The 16469-nt window shown below is 46.9% G+C and overlaps 1 protein-coding gene across 9 annotated transcripts; it reads left to right on the top strand.

Annotated features, from left to right (window-relative positions):
- The first annotated feature begins 616 nt into the window (after positions 1 to 616).
- Positions 617 to 8021, top strand: ANKRD39 (ankyrin repeat domain 39). 9 transcript variants are annotated; one of them, XM_053401553.1, is made up of 5 exons: positions 617 to 700; positions 4476 to 4623; positions 5331 to 5434; positions 6203 to 6406; positions 7121 to 8021. In XM_053401553.1, the coding sequence occupies exons 2-5, from the start codon at positions 4521 to 4523 to the stop codon at positions 7262 to 7264; spliced, it is 555 nt and encodes a 184-aa protein (XP_053257528.1). In that variant the 5' UTR covers positions 617 to 700; positions 4476 to 4520; the 3' UTR covers positions 7265 to 8021. The 9 variants fall into 9 exon arrangements, with proteins under 9 accessions (XP_053257528.1, XP_053257531.1, XP_053257529.1 ...); XM_053401556.1 differs by having other exon boundaries at positions 680 to 700; positions 4473 to 4623; XM_053401554.1 differs by lacking the exon at positions 617 to 700 and adding an exon at positions 2214 to 2304.
- Positions 8022 to 16469: the final 8448 nt, after the last annotated feature.

Below are 16469 nucleotides of genomic sequence, written 5' to 3'. Positions count from 1 at the left end.
GGATTTGATTCCCCGACCCTCTTCCCAGTGTAGATCTTCACTCCTTGTTTGTTCCTGATGTAGATCTTCACTCACCCCTCCTTCTTTGGTGGGATGGTGGTGCCATTTTGTGGCTGCCTCAGGCAGGGCTGGCCCAAGGTATTTTGGCATCTGAGGCAGACCACAAAATAGTGCTCGCCTCCCTGCCAGGGAAGAAGGGGTGAGTGAAGATCTACATCAGGAACAAGGGGGCAGTGAGTATCTACATTGGGACCTGCTGCGTCTGCGAAGCCGCCTGAGGTGGTTGCCTGACCTTGCCCTGTGGGTGGGCCGGCCCTGACCTCAGGTGCCAAACATATTGGGCCAGCCCTGCTGAAAGAGTGGATTTCATGCTCTTTATTCAGCTCATAGTGGTGAGGAGGAATGAATGAAAGTCCCCCCAAAGTATCTGCTTTATATACATTATTTACACAATGGGCTGCATGTGATTGGCTAATTCCGGAATTCTCCTGTAGGCCAATCAGGTTGTGGATTCACTTCTACCTGGAGCTGGGTTGGGTGGCTCCTGCAGACCAATCATACTGCTGCATTTTGGATCCTATTCAACTCAGTACATAACACCTGCCCATATAACCAGCTGACATCCCACATGAAAGGACGGCCTGCTCCCTAGAACTTCACTCATAATCCTCTTCTGTGTGCTGCCAGTCCGTGGCTCATGGTAAGAAGAACCTTGGCAGACAAATAGATGTGGAAAAGTTTCCCTGAAGCGAAGAACTTTCCAAAGCACTGGCCTAGGCCAGCTTTCCCCATAACCTGTTGCCCTCCAGGAGTTTTGGATTGCATGTCCCCGTTAACCCCAGGCTACATGGTACCGGGACTGATTGGGGCACAGCCAGCCAGCAACTTCCTTTCAAATGTTTTTACAGAGGAAAAGAGAGAGACGTTTGTATCCACCCAGGCCTTCTTCAAGAATGCAGAGCTGAAGGGTTTTGCAACATCTGCTGTTTGCTGTTATGTCCCTTTTCTCTGCTGAGCTGGCCTCCTGTGACTCAATAACCAAGGGAGCGTTATTTTGTTTAAGGTGTCTCAAAGTGGCCTTTGCCAACAGCCTTGCTGGCTGGACCGATGGGATTTGTCCTCCAGAACATCTGGAGGGCACCAGGTTGGTAGATGCTGCCCTAGAAGACCAGTCAGACTGTTTATAACAAACGCCTTTCACCGCGCATGGTGAATGATGCAGGCATTCAATGTTTCCATGGATGTGCATTTATGTACACTGTAGTGACCCAGGGAGTGATGGAAACACAGAAGAAAGCATTTAAGCATTTTAAGAAAAGGAACAGAAGACGGGAGAGTGAATTGCCAGGTTTGAGCAAACAGCAACTGTCTCTGGGAGAGTACAGTGGTATCTTGGTTTACGAACTTAATCCGTTCCTGAAGTCCGTTCTTATACTGAATCCATTCTTAAACTGAGGAGCGCTTTCCCTAATGAGGCCTCCCGCTGCCAGTGCCCTTCCACCGTTTGGATTCCGTTCTTAGACCGAGGTAAAGTTCGCAAACCGGGACACTACTTCCGGTTTTGTGGAGTTTGTAAACTGAATTGTTCATAAACAGGACTGTTCTTAGACCGAGGTATCACTGTATCCTCATATGCCAGCCCACCTCAAGAGACCAAGGCAAGAGCAAGTGTCAAGTGAAATGGTGTCGTTTCTAAATGGACTGGCTGATCTTCCTGCCGTGACTAAAAGTCTTCGGAGGCGTCCAGCCTCGGCTGTGGGTCTCTGGGGGCTTAGTGGAGGAGACACTCTGCACATGCTCAAAAAGCACATGCAGAAACAACCTGGAAAGCACACGGGGAGCAGACCAATGCCAGTGAAGGGCTGGAGGAGGGCTCCATCCTGGCTTACATTAAGCCAGTGTTTTTTTCTTTTTTTCTTCCAAAAAATGTTTAGGGGTACTCTCATTTTGACTCAAGAAAATCACCATTTTATAGTTCAAATCGGGAAAAATAAATACAGTAAATGGACAAAAGTACAAAGATTCTCAAATGTTTGTGTGCACGCATCCCCCCAGAAAAAGCACCGCATTAACCCCCAGCGTAATTCCCATTCTTTGCCAAGGTGCTCCGCCGGCATCCCGCGCGCGCGCCAACCATTCCCGAGTCGCCGGCTCCCTCTAGCGGTCGCTCGCCGCTACTGCGCGCAGGGAAACCCTCGCCCCGCCCCCGGGCTGCTTCCGGTCTTCTTCCCTTCGTGCGCCCGCATTGGCTGCCTTTCCCCGCCCAGCTCCTCTCCGATTGGGCGGAACGGGCGGCCGTGGCAGGTAAGAGCTAAGATGGCGGCCGATGCCTTTTCTAAAGAGCAGCCGGCGCCCACGTGACCGGGGGGGGGAGAGGCCCTGGTCCCCCGGCAGGACCCGCCGGCCCGGGGCTGCCCCTGAACCACAACTCCCAGCCACAACTCCCCGCGCCAGGCCCGCTGGAGGGGAGCCGCCTCTGGGGGCCGCAGGGTCCCCCCCGCCTGGCCCCCAGCATCCCTCGAGGCTCCGGGGGCTGGAAGGAAGGTCCGAGCCCTGGCTGGCCGCCCCCAGGACACGATGCCGGACTTGGGTCTGGCCCGGCGGGGCTCTGGCATCTTCCTCCCGTCAGACAGCTCTGCTGCTGGGACTGAGGAGAGGCATAGTCCCAATATCTGGAGCACACCTGGTTGGGAAAGGCTGGTCTGCTTCGTGGGTGCACAGACATTATTATTATTATTATTATTTATTGAAATTTAAATGCAACACATAAGAAGTTCTTAAAAATAAAACCAGAAGTGTAAAGAGAAAAAAGGCCTATAGCAATTGTTAACAGTTACCATTTTTAACCGATATTATATTTTGTATAAATAAGTTAATTGCATGGACAAGTATAAGGGGTGTGCAGACTTAAGGCTGGTTGGGTCTGTGTTGTTTTTTCAACTAAGATGCTGGGGACCCCCAACAGGAACTGCATGCAGAATAATTCAGTTGGGGCAACATAGAATTAGGGATGGGGGGCCTCTGAGCATGTCCTTGGTCCAGGAATTTGTTTCCATTGACAGTCCTGTCATATAAGAAGCTACGTACTCTTCCTTTCATCCTAAGTCTTCTTCATCTGGACAGGGGACTCGATTGGGAGGGTGGCTGTTTGTTGCTACCGTTAACCCAGTGTTTCTGATTCTCAAGTTACAGAGAATCTTCTGCCAACATCCAAAGGCCTACAAGTAGATCCTGGATCTACCTTCTGCCCATTTCTGCTCAATTCTGACTGAGAGTAGCTCTCTAGAGTCTCAGCGAAAGAAACCTTTCTCCCACCACACACTGTCGGATCCCTTTCATTCAGGGATGTGGAACCTCTGGCCCTCCAGATGCATACGAAACAGTTTATATCAAAGCAGATTGTTGGTCTGTCTAACCCAGTTTCTGGCACATACCATGTGAAAGAAGCTCAAAGGTGCTTATAATTCACTGTGAAAACAGACTAAGTTTGTGGCATTTGTGCTGATCTCAGTCACACATTCCTTATACTGAACATCTCTTAAGGTGTATCTGTTAAGGGACATCTTCGAGAGATGAAAAGGCTAAGGAGTAAATGCTACACAAATCTGGAGTCTCGATGGTGCCTTTTATGCCGCCTCCTGGCAACTCCTGCAGCCAAGCTGGTGCCAAACATATTGCTCTGCTTTCCTTTGGTCCACACCAGCGAGGTTGGTCTTGTTGTCTGGGCAGCCCAGGACCTGCAGACACACTGCCCAGGCTGGCACCCCAGGGAAGTCACTTCAGTGCTGCTAATGCAGGGATTTGACGTCACCCCTGGAGGTGCACCCCATTGTCTCTCAAGACAGAGATGCCAAAAAATGTTCAGATGCCATGAGGCTTTTTGCTGGTTTTGCTCTGGCAGACTAACACAGTAACCCCTCTGGGAAGAGTTTTTGCGAAGCTGTCTTATACCAGGGTGAACCTGAACCTGCTCTGATAAATAGAATGGCTGAAGGCTTTGCCCTGTGAGAAGCTTCAGGGCGCATTTTGCTCTTGGCTGTGGTGAATTTACTACATCTGGGATGTGCCTTAATATCCTGCTGTTGCTGGCATGAGCAGTGGTTGGTGATGATGGGAGTTTGAGTCCAACCACATCTGGAGGGCATCCCTGCTCTAAACCTCACCTTGGTCATTCCTGGATAGATGGTCAATTGACCAGAATAAAAACACAGTGCAGATGCAGAACAAAATTGCTTTCATCCTGCTTCCTTTCAGTAGAAATTGGATGCTAAGTTAAGAGATGGTTCAGACAGATCCAGCATAGGTTGTGCTCCGTCACCTGCTGGGCATTATATGTTAGAAAATGTCAATTCCCCAAGCTTTGCCTGTGCTTGTTCCAGCATTCATTATTGTTGAATTGTTCTTTCTGGACATTGTGCTCGAGAGAGGAGCCTTCTCTTCTGCTTTGTGTCACAGCCTTCCTCTTCCTCTAGCAGGACCTACAGCTGCTTCCCAAAATAATAACCTGAAAGGGGCTAACAATGGCATTGTCACCTGGACACTCCAAGGATGGCTCCTGTTGCTCCCACCATGTGGCCGTGCCAAGTGTTCACCAGACTCTGGAGGAGATGGATTTTGAGAGAGGTACAGAAGCTCTGGGGCATTGAGTCTGTTGTGGGTCTTTGGAGGGGTGAGAAGGGGATAAGGAGATGAGCTTTAACTAAAACTCTCTTTGCCTCCTTATCCTGTCTGGAGGAGAGAAAAAAAGAAAAGTTATTATGGTCCAAAGCAGGGGCGGGAAGGCCTCTGCCCTAGGAGCCAAATGCAGCTGTCTGAGCCTCTCTGTCTGGCCTGCAAAATAGACTCTTCCTGTGCCCCTCCCCTTTCCCAACCACCCCCTGTCTCCCCAAGCTATACTTCACTGGCCCTGCATTGCACGCCCTTGTTTGGCTGCAATGCATTTTTGAACCCTGATAATGCCTCTTGCTTGCTGGTTGGAAGATAGAGAGGGGCACTGAGAAGAAAATAGTGATAGTTTCAAACAATGGCAGAGGTTTGAGTAAAACAGCAATGATAAGACATTGAGAGGGGAAACTGGTGGTTCTAAACAATGGCAAAGCTTTGAGTGGAGCAAACAGGGAAGGACAGAGAGGGAAAATGTGGTGGTTTAAAACAAGACTTGAGGGCAGAGAGACACGAGTTGAGAAATAGTTTGTTGTGTTAGCTTTTTGTGTTGTACCCACAGTCAGGTAAATTACGTTAGGTAAAGGCAGAGTGGTGATGAGGCACAGGGCTGCTCAATGACAGACTAGTGCCAATATAAAGATAAATTGAAATTTATTTATGTGTAGGGATTTGGTGTGCTGCTCTGAATGGAGACCTTGAGAAGGTCAAAAAACAGATCCTAAACCGCAGTAATCCCAGCGAGCCAGATCCTTTTGGATACACAGCTTTGGTAAGCGTCCAAGGTTACTGTGGGGGTCAGATTTCAAAAATACATGAGAATGCAACCATACAAGAGAGTTGGCTACTAGTGTCCCCTGCCAGGTGTCCCAACAATGCATAGTGCCTGCACCTTCTGTCTTTTATGAGAAGGAGGATGCATCTGCTGTCATGTGGGCTCCATTCATGCTGGTGTGACATCACAGTGATGTCAGGTGACCTCTTTTTGCCTGCAGAGCCATGCACGCAAAGGCACAGTTATTTGCAAGTGCTGAGGATCAGCTGAGGGGGGAGGGCCGTCGCTCAGGGCCAGATCGCCTGCCTTCCATGCAGAAGGCCCCAGGCTCAGTCCCTGGCCCCTGCAGGTAGGACTGGGAGAAACCTCCATCTGGAATCCTGGAAAGCTGCTGCCAGTCAGCACAGGCAGTACTGAGCAAGGGGGGTTGAGACAGCTTCCCCTGTTTTCTGTTTGCAAAGCCCCAGACATCGTGCTGTGCAGGTCCCTCCCCATTTGACCCACCAGACTGTTTCAGCCAAGCCACACACACCTGCCCAACACGGAGGCCGTGGAGGTGTGGGGCAGGGATGGCAGAAGTGGGGCTCTGCAGGCACTTGTGCATGGCATGTTGCAAGCCCCATGATTGCAGGTGGCTGCCAAGGCCCTTTCAATCCAGCTGCATCTTCGGCTGCCCCACATCTTACATCAAGTGTGGGGCAAGGGAAGGTGGCTTGCCTGAAATGGCCCAGACCACCCCAAGATGCCTCGTTTTCTGCCTTGCAGCACTACGCCAGCCGCAATGGCCATTATGACGTCTGCCGATTCCTCCTGGAGAGCGGAGCTGCCTGCAGCGCTCAGACCCATGGCGGGGCCACCCCTCTCCACCGAGCCTCTTACTGTGGGCACACGGAGGTGGCTGAGCTCCTGCTGACCTACGGGGCTGATCCAGCAGCCACCGACGACGACGGGAAGACCTGCTTGCACAAGGTGTGGCGTACCGAGTGGCTCCTTGGCCGTTTCATTCATTCGTAGGCAAATGTGTAGTGATGCACCAAGACACCTTTGCCTGGAGGAGGGTCACACGGTTGTATGGGTGGGGCCAGAGTGGGTAGAGCAACACAAGGGACTCTTCCCTTTCTCCAGTCAGCTGCCTTCTGGCCATGCAAAAGTCGCCCACACGTCTCTCTGTTCAGGCAAGCCTTCTGCAAGGAGGGTCACAGTCCCAGGGCTGATTCCAGACAAGCCCTGAGGAAGGCAGAGTCCCTGCCCCTCCAGTTCCTAATGGGCTGTGGGCTTTCCTTATTTGGGGGGGGCGGGGAGGGGATGCAATGTCCTTCCCTTGCTCTCATTGGCCCCTCCCTCCCGTGAGGACCGTCCTGTGAGTCTGGCTGGTCCGTGGGAGGCCAAGGTGGTATAGAGTAGTACAGTTTTTAGAGCATGTTGGACTAGGACCTGGGAGATCAGGGTTGAAATCCCCACTTGGCCATGGTGCTCACCGGATGATCTTGGAGTCAGTCGCTGTCTCTCGGCCTGACCTCCCTCACGGGGTTGTTGTGGGGATTAACTGTGCAGGCGGGGGAACTGTGTACTCCACCTTGAGCTCCTTAGAAGAAAGAAGGTAGGGCTATAAATGCAATAAACAAGGGACAACCCTTTGCTCTCAGCTTGCCTGAGGACCCCTCCCTCCCTCCCTCCCTGCAGGCAGCCGAGAATGGACACGGAAACCTCTGCCTCCTCTTCCTGGAGCGCAACTCTGACCTGAGACGCCTGCAGGACAAGAACCTGCGTCGCGCCTGCGATTTGGTTCCTGACAAGAACGAGGACTTGAGGAAGCTTCTGGAGTAGGGAGCTGATTGTTGAGGAGACGAGGTGTTCTCTTAAGCAAGCATTTCCACCGTCCTGCTAATGTCCTCTGGTATTACAAAGGCATGTGTGAACCAAGTCTACTTTTGAGCTGTATCTGTGTAGGAGGTATAAGCAGTCTCGCAGTTCTAATTGCTCCTCTTCAAGGCCTGGCCTAGATTTTGGAGCCACCAAAGTAAGAGGGGGCTGTGGCTGTGACTCTGGGATTATGCTGGGGTCCCTGTGGTTGCTGAAAGAGAGTTTGTGGGGTATGGGAGGGCTACTCCCACCCCTAAAAGCAGCTGGATCTTGGGAATGGCCATTGCTCAGGTGTTAGGCAGGTGGGCTTCCTCAATCAAGCTCCTTCAATCGGCTTACGGCATCTATCCCTGGATTTGGGGCTCTGGGAAAATATCTGAAGAAGGGTGCATGCACACGAAAGCTCATACCAATAACAAACTTAGTTGGTCTCTAAGGTGCTACTGGAAGGGATTTTTTATTTTGTTTCGACCTTTGGTTAAGTTTCCACCAATTTTTCTTCTAATTTCTTCATAACTGTACCCTTCTTCACTTAATAGTACTATTCTACATCACCTTCTGGGTGACTAGTCAACTCTTTACACCATTTCTTTAATTTTATTATGTTTTACAAGCTCACTAAATGAAAGAGAAAAAAAACCCAACTAACCTGATAGCAATCACATAACATACTGACAAATGTCCTCCTTATTTATGTTGTAATAAATAATCCTTCATAAAAGTTATTGCACTACATTCTTCATTAAATTATCTTTCTTTCCATTGATATATCATTTTATGGTATTACTCCCAAAAAAGTGGTGTTGTGAGCCATCATTGGCAAAACAAGATGGCACCCGATTGGCTCTCTAAACACTTCTTTTTCTGGTTATTTGGCTATAACTTTTGATAATTGAACAAACATAGTTGCATTACATTCTTCACTAAATTGTCTTTCCATTGATGTATAATTCTATGGTATTGCTCCAAAAAAAAGTGGTGTTGTGAGCCATCCAACCTTGGAAATACACTTTCTCCAAAAAGTTTCCACAATTTTGGCCGCTAGTGTAGTCCTGCTTAGAGAAGACTCATAGAAAATAACAGGGCTCACTTAAACCCATTGATTTATAATGGGAGGAAGTAAGGATGACTAAGCCTGGATCAATAGTATGCATTTTATTTCCCCTTTAGAACTTTCTTCTCACCAGAAGCTTATTCACATGTAATTCCTTATTCAGCTCCATCAGAGACACCCAATAACAGTACACACCTAAAGAAAAGCATAGGCTATCCAAAACATGAATTCCAGCTCTTAACAAACAACCTTGAGCTTGTAGGGCAGCGGCTGAAGAAGGAAAAAAAAGGGTTTTCTTGTGTGAGTTGCTTGTGGCTGATTAGCTGCTCTCCCTGTGCAAAGCTCAGAGGGGGCAGGGCTTCTGTTGAGGTAGGTGATTAGCTGTGGGAGGAGCTTATCAGAGCTTGTAGGGCAGCGGCTGAAGAAGGAAGAAAAGGTTTTCTTGTGTGAGTTTCTTGTGGCTGATTAGCTGCTCTCCCTGTGCAAAGGTAAGAGGGGGCGGGGTTTCTGTTGAGGCAGGTGATTAGCTGTGGGAGGAGCTTATCAGAGCTTGTAGGGCTCCATCTTTAGATTTAGGGGAGCTAGTCTCAAACGTTTGTTGGGGGAGACCTAGGGTTTTTTTGGGGGGATTTATTTGTCCTGTCTTCATGCTTTTTATGATGGAAGACCGCTGTAGTCACCCCCAACGACACGTTCTCAAGATGGAGGGTGAGGGAACAGCTGCAGTCGCCTGTGGTTCCTGCGCAATGTTTGCCATCTTGCCAAAGGTTGCAGGCAGCTTTACCTGCAGCAATTGCATGTTGATTGCCCTCTTAAAAGACAAAGTCCAGCAACTGGAGGAACGTGTAGCTACGCTCCAAAGAATTAGAGAGCTGGAGCTCTTCTTGGAAGCAACAGAGCACACCGTCTCCACCAAGGAGGAGACAGGGGACTCCCCTGAGAAGGAGGCTAGTTCACCAACACAGGAGCCAGATATATGGAGAAACGTGACTCAAAGAAGTAGGAGGCCCAGGGTTCGCTCTGATTGTTTAGAAATACGCAATCGCTTTGAGGTCCTTTCCCCTAGCATGGAAGACGAAGAGCAGACTCCATTTGAGGATCTCTCCCTCATTACAGTCGATCAGGTATATGAAGATGAGCAGCAAAGGCAGTCCTCAGGGAACGTGCAGGCGACCTTGGAACGGACAGCTCACGGAATAACCCCGACCAGACCTAAGAGGAGGCGTGTAGTGGTGATAGGGGATTCCCTACTGAGGGGAACAGAAGCAGTGATCTGTGGGCCTGACAAGATGTCTCGGGAAGTGTGCTGTCTCCCCGGGGCTAAGATCCAAGATGTAACTGAACGAGTGCAAGGAATCATAAAACCCACTGACAAATACCCCTTCCTCTTGGTTCATGTGGGAACCAATGACACTGCAAGCAATAGCCTCCAGAAGATCAAAAGAGATTACGAGGCTCTGGACAGGAAATTGAAGCAATTAAATGCACAAATTGTCATCTCATCTGTCCTCCCAGTTGAACGACGTGGCCCAGGGAGAGAGGGAAAAATAGTGGAAGTGAACAACTGGCTTCGCAAATGGTGTAAACAGGAACGGTTTGGATTCTTAGATCACGGACTGCAGTTTCTTGAAGATGGACTTCTGGCAAGCGATGGGCTGCACCTCACAACGGTTGGGAGGAATGTTTTTGCCAAAAATCTCAGAAACCTCATCAGGAGGGCTTTAAACTGACTAATGTGGGGGAGGGAGACAGTGCTCCTGAAGGTAGGAGTCTATCAATTGATGAAGATGATCATCCAAATGTCATAGACCGAATGGAGCAAACAGCACGCAGACCTAGTGGTGGGAGGAAAAAATCCTTAAATAAGAGACACGGGGGAATGATTAATGGACTTCAATGTCTGTACACTAATTCGCAAAGCATGGGAAATAAACAAGATGAGCTTGAGCTCTTGGTACAGCAAACTAAATATGACGTAATAGGCATCACTGAAACCTGGTGGGATAAGTCCCACGATTGGAATGTAATAATGGAGGGATACAATCTATTTCAGAGAAACAGACCAGACAAGAAAGGAGGAGGAGTGGCGTTATATGTCAGGGATGTGTATACCTGTGAAGAGATCCAAGATTTAGAACCTCAAAGCCAAAGTGAGAGCATGGGTCAAAATTAAGGGAGAGAAGAGTAACAGTGACCTCATTGTGGGAATTTACTATAGATCCCCAAGCCAAACGGAGGACATAGATGATGCCTTCCTGGAACAGATGGCCAAGCATCCAAAAGGAAGGGAGATAGTAGTAATGGGGGACTTCAATTACCCAGATATTTGCTGGATGTCAAACTCAGCCAAGAGCATAAGGTCAAACAGATTCCTCACTGGCCTTGCAGACAACTTCATTGTCCAGAAAGTGGGAGAAGCAACAAGAGGAACAGCCATTTTAGATCTGGTCCTAACCAATGTTGATGACCTGGTTAGTGGGGTAGAAGTAGAAGGATCATTAGGCGCGAGTGATCATGCTCTTCTGAAATTTACTATACAGCGAAAAGGAGCAGCCAATCATACTAGGACTCAATTTCTCGACTTTAAGAAAGCCGACTTCATAAAACTTAGGGAAGTGCTGAGTGAGATCCCATGGACAGTAATACTAAAAGGAAAGGGAGTTTATGATGGCTGGGAGTTTGTTAAGAGGGAGATAGTAAAAGCACAACTTCAGGCAATACCAATGAGACGGAAACATGGAAGGTGCCTAAAGAAGCCAGGGTGGCTATCTAAAGAACTTTTAACGGAGTTAAGATTAAAAAAGGATGTGTACAAAAAATGGAAAAGGGGGGAAACCACCAAAGAGGAATTCAAACAAATAGCCAGCACGTGTAGACACAAAGTCAGAAAAGCTAAAGCACAGAATGAACTCAGGCTTGCTAGAGAGGTTAAAAGCAACAAAAAAGGCTTTTATGGGTATGTTCGTAGCAAAAGGAAGAACAAAGAAACAGTGGGGTCACTCAGAGGAGAAGATGGTGAAATGCAAACGGGACACAGAAAGGGCTGAACTCCTCAATGCCTTCTTTGCCTCAGTCTTCTCCAATAAAGAAAACAATGCCCGACCTGAAGAATTTGGAGCAAATGATTCAGCAGAGGAAACACAGCCCAGAATAAATAAGGAGATAGTACAAGAATACTTGGCTAGTCTAGATGTATTCAAGTCTCCAGGGCCAGATGAACTGCATCCAAGAGTATTAAAAGAACTGGCAGATGTGATTTCAGAACCACTGGCAGTCATCTTTGAGAATTCCTGGAGAACAGGCGAAGTCCCGGCAGACTGGAGGAGGGCAAATGTTGTCCCTATTTTCAAAAAGGGGAAAAGAGAGGACCCAAATAATTACCGCCCAGTCAGTCTGACATCAATACCAGGGAAGATTCTGGAGCAGATCATTAAGCAAACAGTCTGTGAGCACCTAGAAAGGAATGCTGTGATCACCAGTAGCATGGATTTCTGAAAAATAAGTAATGTCAGACTAACCTGATCTCGTTTTTTGACAGAATTACAAGCCTGGTAGATGAAGGGAACGCAGTGGATGTAGCCTACCTTGATTTCAGCAAGGCATTTGACAAGGTGCCCCATGATATTCTTGTAAAGAAGCTGGTAAAATGCGATCTTGACTATGCTGCCACTCAGTGGATTTGTAACTGGCTGACTGACCGAACCCAAAGGGTGCTCATCAATGGTTCCTCTTCATCCTGGAGAAGAGTGACTAGTGGGGTGCCACAGGGTTCTGTCTAGGGCCCGGTCTTATTCAACATCTTTATCAACGACTTGGATGATGGACTCAAGGGCATCCCGATCAAATTTGCAGATGACACCAAACTGGGAGGCATGGCTAACACCCCAGAGGACAGGATCACACTTCAAAACGACCTTGACAGATTAGAGAACTGGGCCAAAACAAACAAGATGAATTTTAACAGGGAGAAATGTAAAGTATTGCACTTGGGCAAAAAAAATGAGAGGCACAAATACAAGATGGGTGACACCTGGCTTGAGAGCACTACATGTGAAAAGGATCTAGGAGTCTTGGTTGACCACAAACTAGACATGAGCCAACAGTGTGACGCGGCAGCTAAAAAAGCCAATGCAATTCTGGGCTGCATCAATAGGAGTATAGCATCTAGATCAAGGGAAGTAATAGTGCCACTGTATTCTGCTCTGGTCAGACCTCACCTGGAGTACTGTGTCCAGTTCTGGGCACCACAGTTCAAGAAGGACACTGACAAACTGGAACGTGTCCAGAGGAGGGCAACCAAAATGGTCAAAGGCCTGGAAACGATGCCTTATGAGGAACGGCTAAGGGAGCTGGGCATGTTTAGCCTGGAGAAGAGGAGGTTAAGGGGTGATATGATAGCCATGTTCAAATGTATAAAAGGATGTCACATAGAGGAGGGAGAAAGGTTGTTTTCTGCTGCTCCAGAGAAGCGGACACGGAGCAATGGATCCAAACTACAAGAAAGAAGATTCCACCTAAACATTAGGAAGAACTTCCTGACAGTAAGAGCTGTTCGACAGTGGAATTTGCTGCCAAGGAGTGTGGTGGAGTCTCCTCCTTTGGAGGTCTTTAAGCAGAGGCTTGACAACCATATGTCAGGAGTGCTCTGATGGTGTTTCCTGCTTGGCAGGGGGTTGGACTCGATGGCCCTTGTGGTCTCTTCCAACTCTATGATTCTATGATTCTATAACCACATCCCCACCCTTCCAGATGAGTTACAGCCTGCAGACTCAAAATGGCGAAGTTTGCCCTTTTGGACTGTACCAGCTCATCAGTTTGCAAAAGGAGCTCTGCTGCATCAGCGTGTGCTGGCTGTGGCTGATGGGAGTTCTAGTCCCAGACATCTGGAGAGCACCAGGCTGGAGAAGGAGCTGTTTCATTTATCTCTTGTGTTGCATCTAATCTGGCTCTTCAAATAGGGCAAGATCAGAACATGAAATGGCCAAGGAGGCTGGACTGTTCTCTTTTATGCTTTCAGCTTCATTGCTCATTCATTATTTTACAAAGAGGTCCAACTGGATCTCCTTACGGAAGCTGGGAGAGGGCAGGACTGGCCAGCGATGGCATCTTATCCCATCAGGGGGTTGCAGCAGGTGAATGAACTCTTGCTGGCTTGGCTGATCCAGCGCTGTCCTGTAACGGGATACTGTTTATCGAGCAGAGGGATCTCGCTGTGCCCTTGGCCACTGAGATCAGCAAAGGGAAATGAGCTCACCTGTCTCCCCACTTGAACTTTTGAATCAACTTAGTGTTTCCTTTTAAAGAAATATTTCTTGTGACCAAACACTAAATAATAACACTGTTCACACATCACACTACCAAGAGTGTGTCTATATAGATAGAGATTTATAGATACACACACACACACACACACACACACACACACACACACATCTGATCAATAATCAATGCAGTTACCACGGTATCCTATTAATCTTACCGTATGGAAAATATCTTTGTCAACATCCCTATCAATATTTTTAGATATGTAAGCAATGGAAGCCTTTTATATTTGAAATATCCTCTCTCCTGTCACCCATCACAAAATTGAACCAACTCTCTGATTTCATGCATTTCCTCAACTAGCTTTTGCATCAACTTTTGACAAATTAAAAAGCAGCTTTCTTCTCCCCCTCCCCAAAACGCCCAATGGCTGCACTTCCTGAAGCAGAATCCTGGAGTGTTTATGTAACCTTGAGCGCTTGGGCAGTGGGAATAGCGTCTCAACGAGATTAAATATCATCCTATCTGGCAGCTATTTCCATCCTTCTCCTCCTGTACCTGTAACATGAACTCTTCAGCCACAGAGAATCTTGGCTTTCAAATTCCTGTAACCTCTTCCCTTCCCTACCTTCTACCAGACCTCAGTAGTTTATCTGTGAGCCTTTGGCAGCAGCAGAAGGAGGCTGGCAGAGGCGAATGGGGCTCCAGTGCATTGAGCCAGAGGATGGCTTCTGCCCCAGAGGTTTTCAGCCACGTCGCTTCTCCACCCAGCAATATGGTGGTAGAAAGAGAAGCCGTGCAGCCCACAGTAACAAATGAGCGGCAGTTTTGGACACCCTTCGCCAACGTGGTGCTCCCTGGATGCTTTGGGTGGTGCTGGGCTGGCAGCATCTGACCAGCCACAAGTTTCCCTGCCTGGTTTCAGCTGCTCAAAGGTCTTACTTCATTTCTTCAGTAATCCTCTTAAGTGTTATTGATCTCGTGTGTTTTTGTAATTTATATTCAGTCCATGAGAGTAATTTACTTCTGAAATTTCCCCTCTTGTTGAACCAGCTTATTAATTCATTCAGTTTTTTTTTGTCTGATATAAAACTGCTTCCTAGGTAACTTACAAACACGATAAAAAAACCCCAAATCCTCAGGTTTAATGGTAAAACAATGACGCATGATCAAACATTGTAGACATAGACCACATCCACACCTTACATGTGAACAGGTGTTGCTTCCCTTCAAAGAATAATGGGAGCTGTGCTTTGTTTTTGTTTTTTTTAAAATATATTTATTAAGATTTTCAAATTTAATACAATAAAAAAGAATCAAAAAGGAAAAAGCAAAAAAGATTAAAAACACATAAAGTTCACAATACCTATTTTTCAATAACATATTTCCCTGACCTCCTCATACCTCCCTTTCTTGTATTCCAGTTCAAATTGTTAATTCAGTAAATCCTTATCCATAATTTTTAACCTATTTCTATACTTAATTTAACATATTATTATTTTACTTTTTCTCTTTCATCCATTTCCTCAATTTATTTTTGCTAACCTTATTTTCATTTAATTTAGTTCATTTTAAAAAACCAATTTTACCTTATCCAAACTTAAACATCAATACTTATACATCAATACACATTCTTAAAACATTCTTTCTAAAGTCGACCCAAATTCCCTTCCACGAATTTCCCAATTTTCATACACATTAGAAAAACAAAATAAAAACAAAATACATTATAATTATGTACCCTTTGGATTCCCAAACTCCAACCCCCCCTTTCCCGGTTTCAGTCCCCAACAAATGTCCATCAGTCTTAATCTAGTATTTGCCTGGAGATCTCACATCCGAGGCTCTTAATTCTCTCTCAATTCCTCTCCGCCGGTTTTTTTGATTGTCCTTAAAATTAAACACCAAATCTCGGAGAAGCTCTGGCCCTTCAGGATCCATGTTTCTTCCAACCAGTCCTCCATACTTAAAAGTGGAGCCCAAATCTTGTTTCTTACTCCTTTCAAGTCCAAATGTCCCCGAGGCTCCAACCTCCACCTTAAGCAAATTTGTAATCCTTCAGATCTCCACATAAGGAGTCTTCAGATCTCCACATAAGGAGATCTCTCCTTTTTTCAATCTCCAATTCAGGCCAGATTTTCCACATCAAGTTCTTATTTTCCTTCATTACCATCATGTCAGACCTCAAGTCCTCCTTCATCATCTGCAGAATTACAGCTCCTCCTTCCTTTTCTTCAGGGACAACATATGTCTCCTCCAAATTCTCAAAGTTGTCAAGTTTCTCTTTCTGTTCAGTTGAATAAACTTCCTGATTCAAATCCTTATCAGATTCAATGATATTGTTTACAGTTGAGTCCAGAGTTGTAACATTTATAGCCAAAACATCAATTTGGCCTTGTAACTTTCCTAAGAGAACAAAGACTCTGTCCAATTCAGCCTGAATTCTCCCCCTTCCAGCCATTCTTGTAATGTCCCAAAACCCCCTCTAGAGGGATTTTGGTTTCTTAATATTCATTCCAGTTCAAATCCAAAAATCCAGTTAGTTTGTATCAGTTCTTCCTTGTTTTCAGCAAATTGTAACAAAATTGTAACAGATATAACCAGCAGAAGCAACAGAAACAAAGTTCTCTTTTTCCGTCTTGACAGCTAATTTGACAGCTGTCAAACTCTTTAGTACCTCATCAACAGGCTCTCTCGCGGAACACTCCCGGGTCTGGGAGGGTGGCACTTCAGCTCCCAAAATTAGCTCTTTATCCTCCAGCAAGATTTCTTATACTGCCAAACCATGAAATTAAAGCCTTTTACCAAAGAAGGAAGAAAGAGGTTCTCTCGACCTTAGTTAGCAGGTCCTTG

The sequence above is a fragment of the Podarcis raffonei genome, chromosome 8 (genome assembly GCF_027172205.1).
Source record: "Podarcis raffonei isolate rPodRaf1 chromosome 8, rPodRaf1.pri, whole genome shotgun sequence".
Taxonomy (NCBI): domain Eukaryota; kingdom Metazoa; phylum Chordata; class Lepidosauria; order Squamata; family Lacertidae; genus Podarcis; species Podarcis raffonei.
Note: the sequence above shows the minus strand (reverse complement) of the source record. Positions and strands in the feature narration are given on the sequence as shown.

Bases quoted from the DNA above. Each gene is read 5' to 3' on its own strand.
- ANKRD39 (XM_053401553.1), top strand. From the start codon at position 4,521: ATGGCATTGTCACCTGGACACTCCAAGGATGGCTCCTGTTGCTCCCAC. The intron at 5,435-6,202 runs GTAAGCGTCCAA...TCTGCCTTGCAG, and splicing joins CTTTTGGATACACAGCTTTG to CACTACGCCAGCCGCAATGG. The intron at 6,407-7,120 runs GTGTGGCGTACC...CCCTCCCTGCAG, and splicing joins GGAAGACCTGCTTGCACAAG to GCAGCCGAGAATGGACACGG.